Source organism: Eleutherodactylus coqui, chromosome 1, assembly GCF_035609145.1.
Source record: "Eleutherodactylus coqui strain aEleCoq1 chromosome 1, aEleCoq1.hap1, whole genome shotgun sequence".
NCBI lineage: Eukaryota > Metazoa > Chordata > Amphibia > Anura > Eleutherodactylidae > Eleutherodactylus > Eleutherodactylus coqui.
Genome location: NC_089837.1, coordinates 44,582,023 through 44,599,692, shown reverse-complemented (window position 1 = coordinate 44,599,692; position 17,670 = coordinate 44,582,023). Strand labels below are relative to the sequence as shown.

General features: G+C 45.6%; 1 protein-coding gene across 1 annotated transcript in view; it reads left to right on the top strand.

Moving 5' to 3' along the window:
* Window positions 1-11,442, top strand: part of LOC136620367 (squalene synthase-like) — a 32,300-nt gene extending 20,858 nt beyond the window's left edge. The window contains exons 5-8 of the mRNA XM_066595094.1: window positions 4,637-4,825; window positions 4,917-5,093; window positions 7,160-7,312; window positions 9,953-11,442. Coding sequence (XP_066451191.1) covers window positions 4,637-4,825; window positions 4,917-5,093; window positions 7,160-7,312; window positions 9,953-10,135 — 702 coding nt within the window. The 3' untranslated portion in view covers window positions 10,136-11,442. The remainder of the gene's footprint in view (window positions 1-4,636; window positions 4,826-4,916; window positions 5,094-7,159; window positions 7,313-9,952) is intronic.
* Window positions 11,443-17,670: the final 6,228 nt, after the last annotated feature.

The following is a 17,670-nucleotide window of genomic DNA, read 5'->3' as shown; positions in this document are numbered from 1 at the left end:
TATGCAAAGCCGCAGTCTGGAAGAAGCCCCACACATTCATTAAACACTATAGGGTAAAAGTGCAGCAGGACAAGGACATGGCCTTCGGCCGCAAAGTCCTCTCGGCGGCAATCCCACCCTAGAAAGACTTTAGTTGGTACATCTCAATTGAAGTTGTCGTGGAGACGACTGGGGAAAAAATAGATTATACCTACCCGATCGGGTTTCCAGGAGTCTCAACGACGGCACCTGTATCTCCCCCTCCCCCTTCCCTAAGAAGATAGAAAAGAAATTATAGAATGTAATTTCCCCCCCAAAAAACCCCAGTTGGGTAAAGATTTAAGTTAAGCTCTTACCCCAGCAATTCGTTAGAATCCACTGAGGAAAGGGGGGGAGCTTTTAACCTTTCAGTGCCTCCTCCTGATAGGACAGGAACATAATCGGGTTTCCAGGAGTCTCCACGACAGCACCAATTGAGATTATCGGGTAGGTATAATCTATTTTTTCTTTGCTGGGGAAGGACTTAACTTTATTTTTAAATTCACGCAGTGTAGGAGGAGCCTCGGCCAACCAATGTTGCGCTATCGTCTTTTTCACAAGGTATAGTAACCTAGCTACTGCAGGTTTTTCATGCTCATCCAGTACCAAGTTGCGTATATAGCCCAGAATACACACGAATGGCATGAAATCTATAGCTATTCCAAACACTGTTAATCAAATCACATACCTCCATCCAATATCGATGTAATTTCGGCCAACGCCACATCATGTGAATTAAGTCCGCCGTATGGGTCTTGCAGCGCATGCACAAGGGTGAGCTCCTTACTCCAATACTATGCAGAAAGGCCAGCGTGCGGTACACCCTGTGCACCAAGTATAGCTGTGAGTCTGAGACTCACTCAGGGATAATCTGGGTGTCATCTGTAGGATTTCCTCCCAGTGTAACTCAATAGGCCCAATGTCTGCTTCCCATTTTGCTTTAGTCGAGATCAGGTTGCGCGCATTCACCACATCTTGGACATGGGAATATATCTGAGATTTTCCCCACCGTGGTATTTGCCTATTATATCTGCCACTATATAGTGATACTGTCCCTTCCGCCGTGTTCATTTCTGCTCGGAGGGCATGTCTATAAAATTCACAGCTCGGTGTGTCAGTTCAAAGGTTTTTATTCCCCCCCCCCCCCTCTCCTAATATCTGGGACACTCTCCTAATACCTTTTTGTCCTCCCATTCCTGAAAACCCCGTAATTTGTAGATTTGCGGTAAACATGGGCTATGCAATATTGGATTACATTCCCATTATACTCCTGGCCTTTCACCATATTTTATCCATGAGTAGCATTGTGGAGAGGATCTGGCCATTTCTCTTAAAGCCATGTCTCTCTAGGACATCGACTAGGTGTGACCCGGCAAAGCGTCCCTTCAGCATCCTAAAACTTGAGTCACGATCATATGACCGGGAACCACATACATCGGTCCCTGGTGACCTCTCCATGGACTCGACTATCTTTCTGCGCATGTACACCACATCGCCACATGCGCAAAAGCCTGTGTGAGGTCACGGTCAATGTGGGACATCACGGACGACTGGGGTGAATATTTTCAGTTGCCCCTATGGATCTGATCCATGGGGGCAGCTGAAACTTAATTTTTTTAAATTTTTTTTTAGCTTTTCTTCACTTTTCCGGCCCGGGACTGCTCACCGCGGTCCCTGGTGACATCTTCTGCCTCTTGGCTACCTTCAGGAGCCAGGAGATTTCAAATATGTGCAGAAGGCAGGGAGCCCTGGCAAGACGTCATCCATCTGGTGTGCATGTGCAGAGAGTCGTCTGGTCCCGGAGGACCAGTTCACCGCTGGACATCAGGGAGGACCGGGGTTAGTAATCTCAGCTGCCCTGATGGATCCAATCCATCAGGGCAGCTAAATCTTTAACTTTTCAAAATTTGCTTTATTGCATTCCATTCAATAGCACCAATCACAGTCCAGGGAGGGTGGGGGGGCTCCTCACAGCCTGGAATGACGGGTTTATGTTGTCGGCTACCTCAGGTACCAACAGCATGGAGCTGTCACGTCCATAGCCTGCAGGGCTTTAATTCTAAGAGGAAGTATGTTTTTATGTCCTCGGATTAAAGCCCAGTTAGCTAGGAAGTAAAAACACTAAAGGGTTAAGCTATGCAAGATCTGAGGTTGGGAGGGTTATATTCAGAATTTCAGATTTTTGAATTCCTGTAGGATGGCAGGTAGGGTCTTATGTGGGTTTGTAATAAAAAATAAATTTTATATATAATATATTACACAGGTCATCGGCAAACAAGGGTATCTTGTACTTTGTGTGAGATGCCCTGTAAGCCCAAAATTCTGAATTCCCCCTACTAGCCCTAGTGAGGGATTTCATGACCAGGACATGCAGGGTCAGGGATAATGGGCAGCCTTGTCGTGTTCCATTCTTAATATTAATCAGCTGGGAGAGTCTCCCGTTTACTCGCACCTAAGCCATGTGGTTATTGTATAGTGCTAAGATCCAGTTCCATGTCTTGTCACTCAAGCCTATCTGCAACAGAGTAGCCTCCATAAATGTCCAATGTGTCTTCTCAGCATCAACCAAGAGAAGACATAGTGAACTCTTAGTTGCTCATGCTCTGCCTAGTAGGGATAGTGTCCTGATCGTGTGCCTCTAGCCTCTCGTCCAAGGACAAACCCCACCTGGTCCCTGTGTATAAGTTTCATACAGTTGTAATCGAGTGACTATAGTTTTCTCGAAAAACTTTGTGTCTACATTTAATAAGGAAATTGGTCGGTAATCCCTGCACGACAGCAAGGGGTCCCTTCCAGGTTTCGGGATAACTGTGATTGCCTGTAGTGCTTGGCTTGGAAATGGGCAGCTTAAAGGCCTCACAGAGAATCTGGCCTATGAGGTCCCCACAAATCCTATAGAACCTGTGAGTGAAGCCGTCAGGGCCTAGGCTTTTGCTTATTTTTAACCTCTTTATTTTGTCCAGTATCTCCTGATCCTGAAAATCATGTTCAAGCACTCCTGCATCTTTTCTGGGGATAGGCTCTGGAACATGCTTAAGAAGATGTGCATCTACGGTGTTTGGGGCATTGGTGGAGGCATGGGTTGTGGGGGCACTAATATTGTATAATTCATCATAGTATTTCCTGAAACACTCGAGTCATTGTTGGTGTATAACTTCCCGCCATCTGAGTTCATCGCAAAAACATATGACTGGTTCTCGCGTGGGTTCAGGCCTCTTGCTAACCACCTGCTGCATTTATTTCCATATTTGTAGAACCCTCCGTTAATTCTGTCTCTTATACGAGGCATACCTCGTACATAGGTATGCCTGATCTAAGATTGCTAAAATCTTTTGATGGAGGGATGAGATCTTAATAGTCAGGTGAGGGAAAGTATTGGATTTGTTGGCCTGCTCTAGCTTGTCTAACTGATTAAAAAAAAAAGCTAAATGTGGTAGACTGATGGAACTATTTGAAGTCTTGCCCTGTGTGAGATAAATGTGCCCCATGCAATGCATTTAAAAGCCTCCCACTTGATAGGCGGTGGTGTCATGTCTGACTGGTGTGTTTCTACATTTCCTTTGTGTGCATGCGCTCTATGGAGTATTGGATGCCGTAGTTGTGCGATACCTGTAACATCTGCTTGTCATGGAGGATTAAAGTGCTTCTGAGGACGTATATTTGCACCAAAGGCCTTTTCTTTTATTTTTGGGTCTAACTTGGATCATCCGTTCATGGTCCTGAGGGCTCTACATATTTTACCGCCTCACTGTAAACAGTATTGGGTTTGTGTGGCTGTTTTTCATTTGCACCCAGTCTGATTCTGTCATAAAGGGGAATTAGATTTGTCTGGCATGACTTGCATACATGCAGTTTAATAATTTGCTCAAAGAGCTTTCCTGGTATAGAAGTCAGGCTCACAGGCCTGTAGTTACCCAAGTTCCCCTTCATCCCTCCCTTCAAGATGGGTACAATATTTGCCCTTCTCCAATATTCTGAGACTTCCTCTGTTCTCCAGGAGTTTTCCAAGATTACAGTGAGTGGTTCAGCAATGACCTCTGCCGCTTCCTTCAGTAGCCTAGGATGTAATTCATCTGGTGTAACTGTTTACCGGCGCTGGCTAGGAGCCATGGGTGTAGTAGTCATGCAGGACTGGAGTTGTTAGGATGACCAATAAACTACAGCTCCCCCCTCACACAGCCCCATGGACAGAAATAGGTGTCAGAAGGCATATAAAAGTTTTAGCACCATATTCTATTTGCAGTAAACCTAAATAAAAAATTGTTATAAGCATAATCACCTGCAAAATAAAGAAACCCTGTTCTTTTAACTGCACCATACATGCTATAAAGGCAAAACCTAAATCACAACTATAATTTCTTTTTCCGCTTTTACACCACTTGTTTGACATTTTCCAATACATTATTTGGTACATTAAATAGCACTATTGAAAATTACAAGACATCTCTCAAAAAACAAGCCCTCATACGGCTATGTCGACATACAAAAACAAGAAAACTACGCCTCTTGAAAGGCAGGAAGGGGGGGGGGGGGAAACAAAATGTCAGGTCTTTATGGGGTTTAGCGAATGCTAATGGCACGTTGACTTACACTGATATCTGATCCTTCTGCCTTCCAGTACTGTCACTATGCGACTGCATTAGCAATGATCGGTCTATCTCGGCTGTTCTCTTCTGCACAACTGGAAGACATCCCTGTTAAGGACACAAGACTCTTAAACTCAGTAGGACTCTTCCTGCAGAAAACCAACCTCATCCGAGATTACCTGGAGGACCAGCTGGAAGGACGAGAGTTCTGGCCTAGAGAGGTGAGTATGGACTGATGTTCCGTGAGTTCTACGGGTGATTAGTGATCACCTCTCAGTAAGCACAACATTGTCCTCATTTTGCTGCCATCAGGTATGGAGCAAATACAGCAAAAAATTGTCGGACTTGGCCAAGCCGGAGAACATCGTGCCGGCGGTTCAGTGCTTGAATGACCTGGTGACTAATGTGCTTCAGCACATTCCTGATGTCCTGCTCTACCTGTCCCAGCTGAGAAACCAGAGCGAATTTAATTTCTTTGCCGTCCTACAGGTAAGTGTAGAAAATTACAACGCAATTAGGGCAGTGTCTTGATACTAATATACAAGATGCAATGTAGCAGAACTCCAGATAAGTCCTTTCTCTATTTAGGAGTTACATGGAGGGAACCCACCAGCTGGCACCTGGAGTCCTTTTTTTTTAAAATTATTTTTAAGTTTTGTGGAAACAAAATTGTCCCCCTGGTCCCCCTCCATAAATGCCATAAATATGTCTTATGTTAATGCACTGTGCAAAGCTTTCTTGTCATTTCCAATGTGTTGCTGCATGTGTCCCTTCAGGATGGAGCATGGTAAGTGCTGCCGTGACAAGCCAGCACTGTATCGTCCTAGCTCCCAAGCATGTGTCAGGGGTCTCCCTATGAGACGCTGCACAGATAGGTCATAAGGGTAGTCCACCTTACTCTGGAGATCCACATTTGCCACATCACTGTCCTTCTTTTTTTTTTTTCTCAAATATGTGCAAACATACTGTACAGATTTTTGATGAAATATGTATTTCCATCTATTTACTTTATTCAGGAAGCACATTGTAAAAACTTATTTAACAAATTTAACATTTTGAGGAACATTTTTATTTTTATTTATTTTTTTTTAATCTCCACCAAAGCTGAGATTACAAAGGCTCATAGGTATCAGAATGATATATACCCCCACAAATGACCCCATTTTAAAAACTCATGACACCCCTTAATATATTCATTGAGGGGTGTCTTGAGTATTTTTATCCCACAGTTTATTTTCATGAGTCAATACAACTTAGAGGAGGAAAAATACAATGTCATTTTTTTTTTGTAAATGTTATTTTAAAGGCACCATTTTTTGGTTCTATAGTGCACATAAAATGAGGATTTGCACCCCAAAATGGATACCCCTGTTTGTCTTGTGTTTAGAGAGATACCCGTTGTGGCCCTAATCTAATGTCTGTATGCATAACGGGGGCCAAACCGAAAGAAGCAGCCGGTGGCTTTCAGAACAGAGATTTTGCTTGAAGGTGCTTCAGGCCCAATTGCCCACTTGTAGAGCCCTTGAGCAGCCAAAACGATTGAGGACCCCCCCCCCCCCCAAAAAAAAAAAATAACCCCATTTTGAAAACTAGACTCAACAAATTCATATAGGGGTGAACTGTATATTGACCCCACAGTTTTTGAATGAATCTAAGCAAAACAGAAGGAGAAAAATTACAATTTTCATTTTTTGGCAATTGTCATTTTAAAAACTGTTTAGTAAAGCACACAAATGAATGATGACTTTCACCCCAAAATGGATCCCCCGGTTTGTCCTGTGTTCAGAAACCCACCCATTGTAGCCCCAATCTACTTACTGGACACATGGCTAGGCCTGTAATGGACGGAATGGCTATTGGATTTCCAGGCACAACTGAACAAATTCCAGGCCCCACTGCTTACTTGTGCAGAAAAAAAGGACTCCCTGCGCATAGGCCATCACTTTGCCGGAGGGCGCATGAGCAGAAACCGTGGTAGGTCCATAGAGGGTTCAAATCCCTCCTCTCATTGATCGCATCAGAGAGGAGTGATTGACATTCAACTTTTTTGTCACTTTTACGTGATTGCCATTGTCCACTGGATAAGAACTGCGATGGTAGGTGATAGTTTTTTTTTTGTTTTTTTTTTTGTTGTTTTTTTTTTATGGGTTGTCCTTATCCATTGGATAACAGCAATCTATCATGGGACCAGGGACCGAGTGAGATTTCCAGGCTCTCTGCTATGTTTGGTTTGACATGCGCAGCGGCCGGGGTAAAGTCTGTGAATAAATCCGGGGGCCTTGGGTACGTAATTTCATCTCCCCTCATGGATATGATCCGTGAGGTGACATGAAACTTTTTTACACTACTGCCGTCATCCATTGGCTGCTTGCACCGCTGCCTCCACCTTCGACCGTTCACTGCACTATACAGTACAATTTACACTCATCACTGTCGTCCATAACTCTCTACAGTTCTGTACCTCCCTATATCTCCACCCTCATGTCTACCTCCCTATCCATGCTATCCCTTCTGCTAATGACCTTACGCTAGGTGTTGCCTCCTTGTGCCTTCAGCTCATGGCTGTCGCCACATTGGCTGCCTGCTACAACAATCCGCAGGTATTTAAGAGGGCAGTGAAGATCCGTGAAGGACAGATGGTGACAGTAATGATGGATGCCACCAACATGCAGGCGGTCAGAGCCATCATGTACCAGTATGTGAATGAGGTAAGTGCTGTGTATTCAGCTTCTCTACCGCACCGCGTATGAGGAGCCACACAAGGGGCATTCACAATGAAGATTGATATCTGATTAGTGGAAATCAATGAACAATCAGCTGAATGAAGCAGCTGTGGCGCTCCAAGTACTGTGTTCCCTTCATTGTTTATCTGGGCACAGCGCCCCATATACAGATGTGGCTGTGCAAGGTACTTCTACTCTGTCTGATACAGGGGACTGAGTTGTAGTACCTGGCACGGCCACATTAGTATGAGGGGGTATCTGAAAAATGCAGGAATTCATTTATAAAAATCTATTTGAACAGATGTATTGCTTCAAAGGGAGAGTACTTTGAAAGAGACTGTTACTAAATGTACAAATGTTTTGGTTTTTTTTTTATCAGCAAAATGTTTTTTTTTCCTTTTGAGGCCTCTTTAATCCAAGGAAATAAAGTAAAAAAAGTCACACTAAGCAGCATCAGATGAATACAGGTGGTAACTAGAGATGAGCGATCGTACTCTGTAAGGACAGATACTCGAGCAAGCATCGTCCTTACCAAGTACCTGCCTGCTCGCCCACGAAGATTTTGGTGCAGGCGGGGAGCGGCGTGGGAGAGCGGGGAAGAAGGGGAGGGAGATCTCTCTCTCTTCCCTGCTCACTCCCGCAACACAGCACTCACCCCCGCCGGCACCCAAATCTTCGCGGGCGAGCAGGCAGGTACTCAGTAAGGACGATACTCGCTCGAGTATCTGTCCTTACCGGGTATGCTCACTCATCTCTAGTGGTAACCAAAGACCAACAGGACAGCGGGGGCTGCTGTTATGAATTGGGCATGAACGTTTATTAGAACACTGTCTGATCATCGGCCACATAGAGCTGAACCTGATAAGCCAACGAATGAGGAAAAGCTTGTTTGTTGGATGATTGCATATTTGTGGAGCCAAAAACAGTTTTTTTGTTAGTACATGTGAAAGGGAGTTTGACTGATCATACTCTGGTTGGGTAGAATCAGATCTAAGGCTTCGTGCCCACAGCTGTTGGTGGCGCTGCCAACCATTTTCTTCCGCATGGAGGAGAGCTACTAGTAATTTGACAAATGAATACAATAAGCATTGCTCATATTTATTTGATATTAAACAAGGTTTAAACTGGTTTTCCCCTAAAAACAATGAACTGGCTTCATGGCAAAAAACAAAACTAAATTAATGACCCATATTGGTTGATGTACTAGTGATATATAAGACCTGCTGGTCCATTGCTGCTTTACACTGATTGTCCATGTTAATAGAGCCCCTGGCCCTTTTTGACAGTTCAAGTTTCCCTGTATGCAAATTAGAGCCATGAGCCTGGAGTGCAGCATAAAATCATATTACAAGTTTTCTGTTAAAGCTTGCTGCTGGGATCTGTTCTACATCGTTTCCCAGCAGCTCACCATCACAAGTGCGATTGCTTGATTGTGCCGGCTTGTGAGACAATCCCCAAGGTCTGTGCTCATCTCTATATCTATCATCCTGAGGTTAGAGTAGAGGCCGTAAGACAATGGGAACCCTTGAAGTGGGCTTGTGGCTTAAGTGACATGGCCAATCCACAAACTAATTCCTCGTACTTTTATAGCAATTCAATCTGTTAAATCGTGCAGGTATGCTGGTGACTGGTTTGGGTGTTTGGCGTCTGTGATGCCTCTGTCCGTGATTATGTAGTCTGTCTCTCTGTCCTGAGTTCCTGAGTCTGTTCGGAGTTCTGTCTGCCTTCTCAGTTCTGGCTTTATCCCTATATCTGAGTTTGTTCTGAATACCTGGCTACAGTCCCTCTACCTGAGGAGTCAGCTGCCAACCACTACAGGACTGGTCTCGGCTTGGTTGGTCCATTGGATTCGCATTCCATAATGGTATTCTGAGACCATGGATCTCACTGATCTCCTTGCGTGTAAAAGACGTAACCTTTTCAAAGCGTAAAATTGCATTCCACTAACATGTTCCTTAGCACAGACGGGCTATGATAGCAGACTACCGTTTCCAGCATCGTTGCCATTTAGGAGAAACAAAGACAAGACTCCAGTGGAAAAAATGCTACAAAAAATGTTTTCGCTGATCAGTAGGAAAACATCACCTGGTCAGAAGAATCCAGATTTGTGTTGCACCGTGATGATGGGATGTCCGAATTTGGCACAAATGGCACAAATCAATGACTCCTTCCTGTCTAGTGTTGTGGAGGTGGAGTAATGGTGGGGGGAATGGTTTCTTGGCACACCCTGGATCCTCTGTTGTGGCATCTATCCACAAGTATCAAATTTCTGTGGTCCTAAAAGCCAAAGGGAACCTAATGTTCTACTTGATGGGGATCTCTAATAGAGTGATGCTTTAGTGTATGCTCCAGGTGAAGTACTGGATCCTCTGGTTTTGGCCTGAACACTACAGTTAATGTTCAAATCTTGAAGAATTTAAACAGACTGAAAATAAAACAATTATATTCAAGCCTCCTGTTTAAATGTAAAATGTACAAGCAATGTTCAGGTTATAGTGTAAGGCCTGAGCGGAGGCCGAGGGTTATGTGATTAAACTACATAGAAGCAGTTTATTGTCTACCCTTGGGTTAAAGGGAAGCTTAAACGTAATCTTCTATACCTGTCTGTCTTTGTTTTTCGCCCAGATCAATCAGAAGATCCCCGTGTCGGACCCCTCCGCTGGACGTACACGGAACATTGTCTCCACCATCCAGAAGTTGTGTCTGTCCGATGGCCCCCTGGTGTACCGCAACAGACTTTCACTCATTTATCTGCCATGTGCTGTGCTGTTGGCCGTCCTCAGCTGGCAGTACCTGAGCAGTTTATAGGCCTTGGAGTAGGTGCACACGTGCCAGTGACCTGCGACAACCTACGATACCATCATCCATCAATATTGTAGTAGTTATATTAGTGGGAATGGATATTTTGGTTTACTTGATCTCAGGGAAGGGAAAGAACCCATATGTATTTTCACATTTTGGCTGTCTGGGCTTTATTCTACAGGGCCGGGAAAATGTTGGCCCTGTAGAATAAAAGTTGTGGGGTCGGGGAGTGTGACAGCTGCCTGCTATCGGCTACAGGAGGTAGTAGACAGCGGGGAACGGTCACCGGGGGGCCATGGGATCACTGCAGTTTATCAAATAACAGCAATAACCTGAAAGTAAAAAGACTTTCAAAGGTTGAAAGTTTCATCTCTGCTCATGGATCGGATCTGTGAGGGAAGATGAAACTATGTAAGGCTTCCACGATGTCCCCTGACAATCTCTTCCTGTATGGACCCTTCCCTGACTTGTGCACATGCTTCCACAGAATGGCGGTGGCATGTGCAAAAGCCTGGGAGGGCCCAGGAAATTTAAAATATGTTTGCTTCCAAGAGCCTAAAGCTGTCACCGGGTTGAGCTGTTTCCGGTCACGTGATCGTTGTTAGATGGTGGATAATGGCAATTACGTAAAAGTAAAAAAAAACTTCTGACCGGAGGCCTCCTGATTTGTGATCATCCATGATGGCCCTTCCCCAGCTTCTGTGTACTTGCCCGCTGGTAAAATGGCAGACGCATGTGCAGAAGCAGGGGAGGGCTTGGGAAATTTACAGTCTTCTTGCTCCCAGCTACTAAAGGTAGCCAAGAGCCTGGAGCAGTGAGCGGTCCCTGGTCACGTGATCGTCGTTTATCAATGGTATAAAAAGGTAGAGATCCACCTTATTCAGAGCGCTACCTGTAATGTCTATGTAATTTACAAGAAGCCCCAGGAACTTTCACTACCATGCAGTTCCTGGAGCATCTTGTTGAGCGCCTTCTCTGCGAGACCTCCGTACCTCAGCAAGCTTACGAGTTTGAGGAGGTGAGAGCCTCACAGAGCGACACTTTTTGCACCCTATCCCTGCCCCTGAGGCTTAAGAAATTCCCCCAAAAGTGTCAGGTTTGCAGCAAGCATTGAAGGAGGAGGGATACCCGATTTTATTGCCCCATGTGCCCATTCCAACCAGGCCTCTGTAATTACCTTTTTTTTTTTTCCTTTGGTAGAATTACAGCAAGTAACAAGAATATGATAACAGTTGTACATACTAGACAGTAGTTGCGACAAATACATATCTTCTGTGCTTGTGTCCAGTTGTTGAGCCGAAATTTTTGAAAATTGTGAGAATGAAATGTTACATACATCAAATAAACATATTTATCTTCTGTGTATAATCAAAGCTTTATTTTTCAGTTTGTTTTTGTAAGAGGGCAATAAAGCGCCCCCCCATCTTGTTCCTTAGCCATCTAAAGGTGGGGTCAGCTGGTTGACTAGTGAAATGTAACAAGCCACTCCCAGCTGAAGTCCTATAGCCAGAACTTTAAAGTCAGTTCTACCCTCCATGCCTCCCCTGAGGCAGCCTCCCCTGATGTGTCCAGCACTAAGTGTCCAGCAACAAGTGTTGATGCTGTTGAATGATGCAGTTATACAGCGCAGTTGGACAGTGCAGGAGACAGGTAACATGCACAACTGCCCAAAGCCTGGAGGGAAATACTCTCCTCTTTGCACTAATCTCCTTCACTATCCTCTTTTCAAGCCTTCACACTTTCCTTCAACGTCCAGCCCCAACACACTCCATCCACATCAGCCCTTCCCTCCTCTCCTCACCTATGTATGGCTCCCATGCACTGTTCAATTTCCTAAGACGCCTTCAACCCCCTAATACTGCAAAGAAACACCTCAGCCACCCACACAAATCCCCTAGCCATGTGCTCACCCTTGCTACTCTGCTACTTCTAGCTGCAGGGGACATCTCCCCCAACCCAGGCCCACCCCGTACTGTTCTCTACCAAAATGGCCCCCCTGCCCCATTCAAATGCGCCCTATGGAACTCCCAATCTGCGTGTAACAAACTCCCAACTATCCATGACCTTTTCACCAGTAAACACTTGAACTTGCTCGCCCTCACGGAAACCTGGATACAGCAGTCCGATTCTACCTCCCCCGCTGCATTGTCCTATGATGGCCTGCAGTTCTCCCACACCCCCAGATCGGATGACAGACGCGGTGGAGGAGTAGGCATCATCCTCTCCCCAAACTGTACCTTCCAGGTCATTCCCTCAGCTCCCTCGCTTACTTTTCACTCCTTCGAAGTCCACACCCTGCGACTCTTCCGCCCACTGCCTCTGCGTGTCGCAGTTATTTACCGCCCCCCAGGTCCTACCCGCCTGTTTCTAGACCACTTTGCTGCCTGGCTCCCCCACTTCCTATCCTGTGAAATGCCAACCCTCATCCTTGGTGATTTCAACATTCCTACTAACGACTCTAGCTCCTCATCTGCCTCCCGGCTCTTAACACTTACCTCCTCCCTTGGCCTATCGCTAATCTCTGACTCCCCCACTCATAGAGATGGTAACACTCTCGATTTAGTTTTCCTCCATCTCTGCTCTGCTTCTCACTTTACTAACTCCCCACTTCCACTCTCGGATCACAACCTTCTCTCTTTCTCCATCAGGCACCCTAGCATCTCTCCTGACCCTCCTATCTATCGCACCTCTAGGAACCTCCAGTCTGTCCGCACTAAACAGTTTGCCGAAGCTATTCAGTCCTCCCTATCGCCCATCTCTCGCCTCCCCTGCCCTAACCTGGCAGCCGAATACTACCACACCACCCTCAGCCGTGCCTTGGATGAAGTGGCACCGCCCGTGACGCGAGCTGTCAAACGCAGACCACGGCAACCCTGGCTCACGTCCCAAACACGCTTCATCCGGCGGTGCTCTAGGTGCGCCGAGCGGCTGTGGAGAAAGTCAAAGCTGCCAGCAGACTTCCTCCACTTCAAATTCATGCTTAAAATGTATAACCTAGCCCTTCACCATGCCAAACAAGTTTATTTCACCTCCCTTGTCTCCTCACTATCCCACAACCCCAAACAACTCTTTGAGACCTTTCACTCCCTCCTCAGCCCCAAGGAACAGGCCCCTGCGACAGACCTGACTGCTGGAGAGCTAGCTGCCTATTTCAAAGAAAAAATTGACCACATTCGAAAAGAAATCTCTGAAAGCTGCGTGGTTAGCCCTGATCCCAGCTTCATCAGCACTGCACCCAGCACCTACTCACTATCTACGTTAGAACCAACGACAGAGGAAGAAGTCTCCAGGCTCCTTTCCACTGCCCGCCCTACCACCTGCGCCAGCGACCCTCTCCCCTCTCACCTCCTCCGCTCCCTTTCCCCAGCTCTCATTACTCACCTTACCACAATCTGCAACCTCTCCCTAACCTCTGGCACTTTTCCCTCCTCATTCAAACACTCCATTATATCCCCTCTGCTTAAAAAACCAACCCTGGACCCGACTAATGCTGCTAACTACCGACCCGTCTCAAACCTCCCCTTTATCTCCAAATTACTGGAACGCCTGGTCTACTCCCGGCTTACTCGCTTTCTCTCTGACAACTCACTCCTCGACCCCCTCCAGTCTGGTTTCCGCTCTCTACACTCGACTGAAACTGCCCTTACAAAAGTAACAAATGACCTGATGACTGCAAAGTCGAGAGGATATTACTCTCTACTAATCCTCCTTGACCTGTCTGCTGCATTTGACACGGTCGACCATAATCTCCTTCTCACTATGCTCCACTCTATTGGTCTAAAGGATACTGCTCTCTCCTGGTTCTCCTCCTACCTCTCTGACCGCTCTTTCAGTGTTTCCTTTGCTGGTTCTATCTCTGCTCCACTTCCTCTCGCTGTCGGGGTACCCCAGGGCTCGGTCCTTGGTCCCCTTCTTTTCTCTATCTATACTGCCCCAATTGGACAAACCATCCACAGATTCGGCCTCCAATACCATCTCTATGCTGACGACACCCAACTATACACCTCCTCTCGTGAAATCTCTGGACCATTCCTCCAAAATATCACCGACTGTCTGCTGTCTCTTACACTATGTCCTCCCTTTTTCTCAAACTAAACCTCTCTAAAACTGACCTCCTTGTCTTTCCACCTTCTAACCGACCTCCCCTCAACATCTCCATTCCAGTGTCTGGCACCATCATAACCCCCCGACGGCATGCCCGATGCCTTGGCGTCACACTGGACTCTGACCTCTCCTTTGCCCCCCATATCCAATCTCTGGCCCAAACATGCCACATGCACCTCAGAAATATTGCTAAAATACGTCCGTTCCTAACCACGGACACGCTAAAGACGCTCGTGGTTGCGCTCATCCACTACCGGCTTGACTACTGCAACTCGCTACTCATTGGCCTCCCCCGCACTAGACTCGCTCCGCTCCAATCCATACTAAATGCAGCAGCTAGACTCATTTTTCTATCCAGTCGTTATTCAGACGCCTCTGCATTATGCCAGTCGCTGCATTGGCTGCCCATCCACTGCAGAACTAAATTTAAACTCCTCTACCTCACTCACAAAGCTCTGCATGGCGCTGCACCACCATACATCGCCTCCCTACTGTCAGTACACCACCCAGCCCGCTCACTCCGATCGGCTAACACACTCAGACTAAACACCCCTGTAATACGAACCTCTCATGCTCGCCTACAGGACTTCACTAGAGCAGCACCCATCCTCTGGAATGCTCTACCCCAAGGCATCCGGACAATTCCCGATGCACGAAATTTCAGACGTGCCTTAAAAACGCACCTCTTCAGGGAAGCATACCAAATCTCCTGACCTAGTCCCCTGCCCCTCACTATGGTGCTCCACCCTGTTTGCCTTCTGATAAATGATCTGTACATAATATTTCCTATTGCCTGTGTTCCCCACCCCCTGCACCTCCTGTACCACCCTCAACCCATTTGTGTCTAACCCAATGTACCTTATATTGTAATTGTTGTATTGTTTTGCATTTATCCATGCCTGAAAGCGCTGCGGAATAAGTTGGCGCTATACAAATAAAGATTATTATTATTATTTATTTTCAACAAGTATAAAGCAAGGAAAAGAAAAAAGACAGAGAAAAGAAATTAAGAGAGAAACACTTAAATGAACTTTTTTACGGGGTTGAGGGAGAGGGGGGATGAAAAGTGGTTAGTTGGGAAACAGATGAAGCCAAGGGTTCCACTTATTTAGGTAAGCCGTAAAACCTCCTTTTTTGGGGGCGTATAGTTTTTCATATATACTGTGGTCTGATATTGTCTGGATTAAGTCATCCATGGTAGGAGACACCTCAGTCTTCCACTTTCTTGATATTAGTAATTTAGCAGCAAGAAGGATGTGACATGCAATCTTCCTCGATTGGGGCGGAAACCTCCTGTTATCTAGTAGAATTGCTAGTCTCGGGGATTTAATAGTAACTTTTTGTAATTTTTCCCTATGAGGGAAAAGACTTCATCCCAAAACCGCGTGAGTTTTGGGCAGCTCCAGAAGATGTGGTATATACTGCCCAGGAGGCCACACTGTCTCCAGCAGGTATCTCTTGTATTAGGAAAGGCTCTAGCTAGGGTCACCAGGGTTCTAGTCAGCACTGTTATATGAACCTCGAACATTTACATTGAGGGTTGACTTGTTAGCCCATTCAAATGCTGAGATCCATTGGTTTGGTGAATTTCCGCTTCCCATGTCTCTCGCCCAGTTGAGAAGATGGACTTTTTTTTGTTTCTCTCATTTCACCAGAGAGGGTGTCATAGCATGTTCTCACAAGGGATCTAGACAACACTAGGGAGTCATTAAGAATCCTTTTATTTTCATTTGGTATGTTCACCTTCCAGAGTTGGGAACTCTGGAAGAGGCAACGGATCTGGAGCTATTTAAAGATTTCTTCCGCTGGTATAGAGTAGTGTTTCATTAGGGTGTGGAAGGGAGTAATGTCATCTCCCTGTATCAAGTCTCCACCGAGGACTTCAGACACAGGTTGGGGATAAAAAATTCAAGGGCAGTAAGAGGAATATTGACGTTGTCTTTCCCCCTTTTTGGTCTCTGTTTTTTTTTTTTTTGTGCCAGCCAGTTCCATGAGTGAAGGGATGCACGCATTGGTGGGGATATTGAGGTCAGATATTGAATTTGTGGGAGTGAGGGTATTAGAGAGCTAAGAAGGGAGGCCATGAGGAGAGGTTTAAAAGGCTTATTGTCAAGAAGATGAGATTCAATTTGAAGCCATCCTGTTGATCGCATGTAGGTAAGACCACAAGCTGGGTACCCCCGGGCCTCCTTGTTTTCTGTTGAGGTATAGAATAGATGCGGCTACTCTAGGCCTCTTTCCTCCCCATATAAAGTTAGAGAGTTGCTTTTGAAATTTAGAAATTTCCATCCTAGAAATGGGAGTAGTAATACGTAGATATAACTCGTCAAACTGAAAAGTGACAGGTACCACGCCCCCTGTCACTTTCCGCCCCTTATGTTGCTGTGTCAGCTGTGCTCCTTCTGGTGTATAACAGTGTATAACTCGTCAAAATCAGCCTAAGTTATTATGCCGTCCCTTTCGTTCAGTGAAACTTAGATTTCTGTCCCTTATCTTAATGCGGTATCTGCTTCCCTTCTGGAAGCTGGGAGCTGAACTTTCGTTCAGTGAAACTTAGCATGGGATAGCAGAATTGTCAGTCCTATGACGTGTCAATCATGATATACTCTGCGGAGCAGAGTATATTCTGAATATGTCCGGATTTATCTACATCCGAAGCCTATTACGATTATGTCCGGCTTTACCTACAGCTGATATTGAGTATATTATGAGACTTTATCTACAGTCTCTTATTTCATGAAGTTATCTATCTCCATGAGAGTGTATTATAAATCCCCAGCCTTTTAGCCCCCCACCTTTTTTTTGTTTTCACAACAAGAGAGAGAACGCAGGAGACTGATGCAAAGTTTTAAAAATCTTTATTGCGTACACGTGCGAATACATAAATGAAAAAAAGTTATAGAAATAATATATATAATTATTACACAATGAACTTTAACACGGATATAGTCGCATTTTTACAGTGATTTACAAATTTAACCAAGCAGTTTGAAGCATTGGTAGACTCCTCTTTTTAGGCAGCAAGGTGGCCTGTGTCCCACTAGGCGGTGTGGAAGGATAAGGGAGGCTTTTCCTCTGCAGGGTAGCGTGTGGGGAATCGGCGTTCAGGTCCATTTTCAGCGCCTGGAGAATTTCTCTAGTGCCGTGGCTGCCAATGACCGTAGAAGGCATATTAATCTCGGCCATCGATCGCATAAAAGCGTCCCAACCCAGAGGGTAATTTTTCTTGGTAGCGCTATGGCTCTGCGTAGCATGACGGATCAGGTCCAATATGTTGGACCCTTGAGCGGGTTGCCCTTTGTATACGAACTCCTCTTTAGCATTCCACGCTGTAATATCGCCATTCTGCGATAACCTGTTTAGCAAAAGTTCTGCATTTTTTTCTGAAACGGGGATTGACATGATTTACAATTTCATGAACAGCATTTCTATTAACA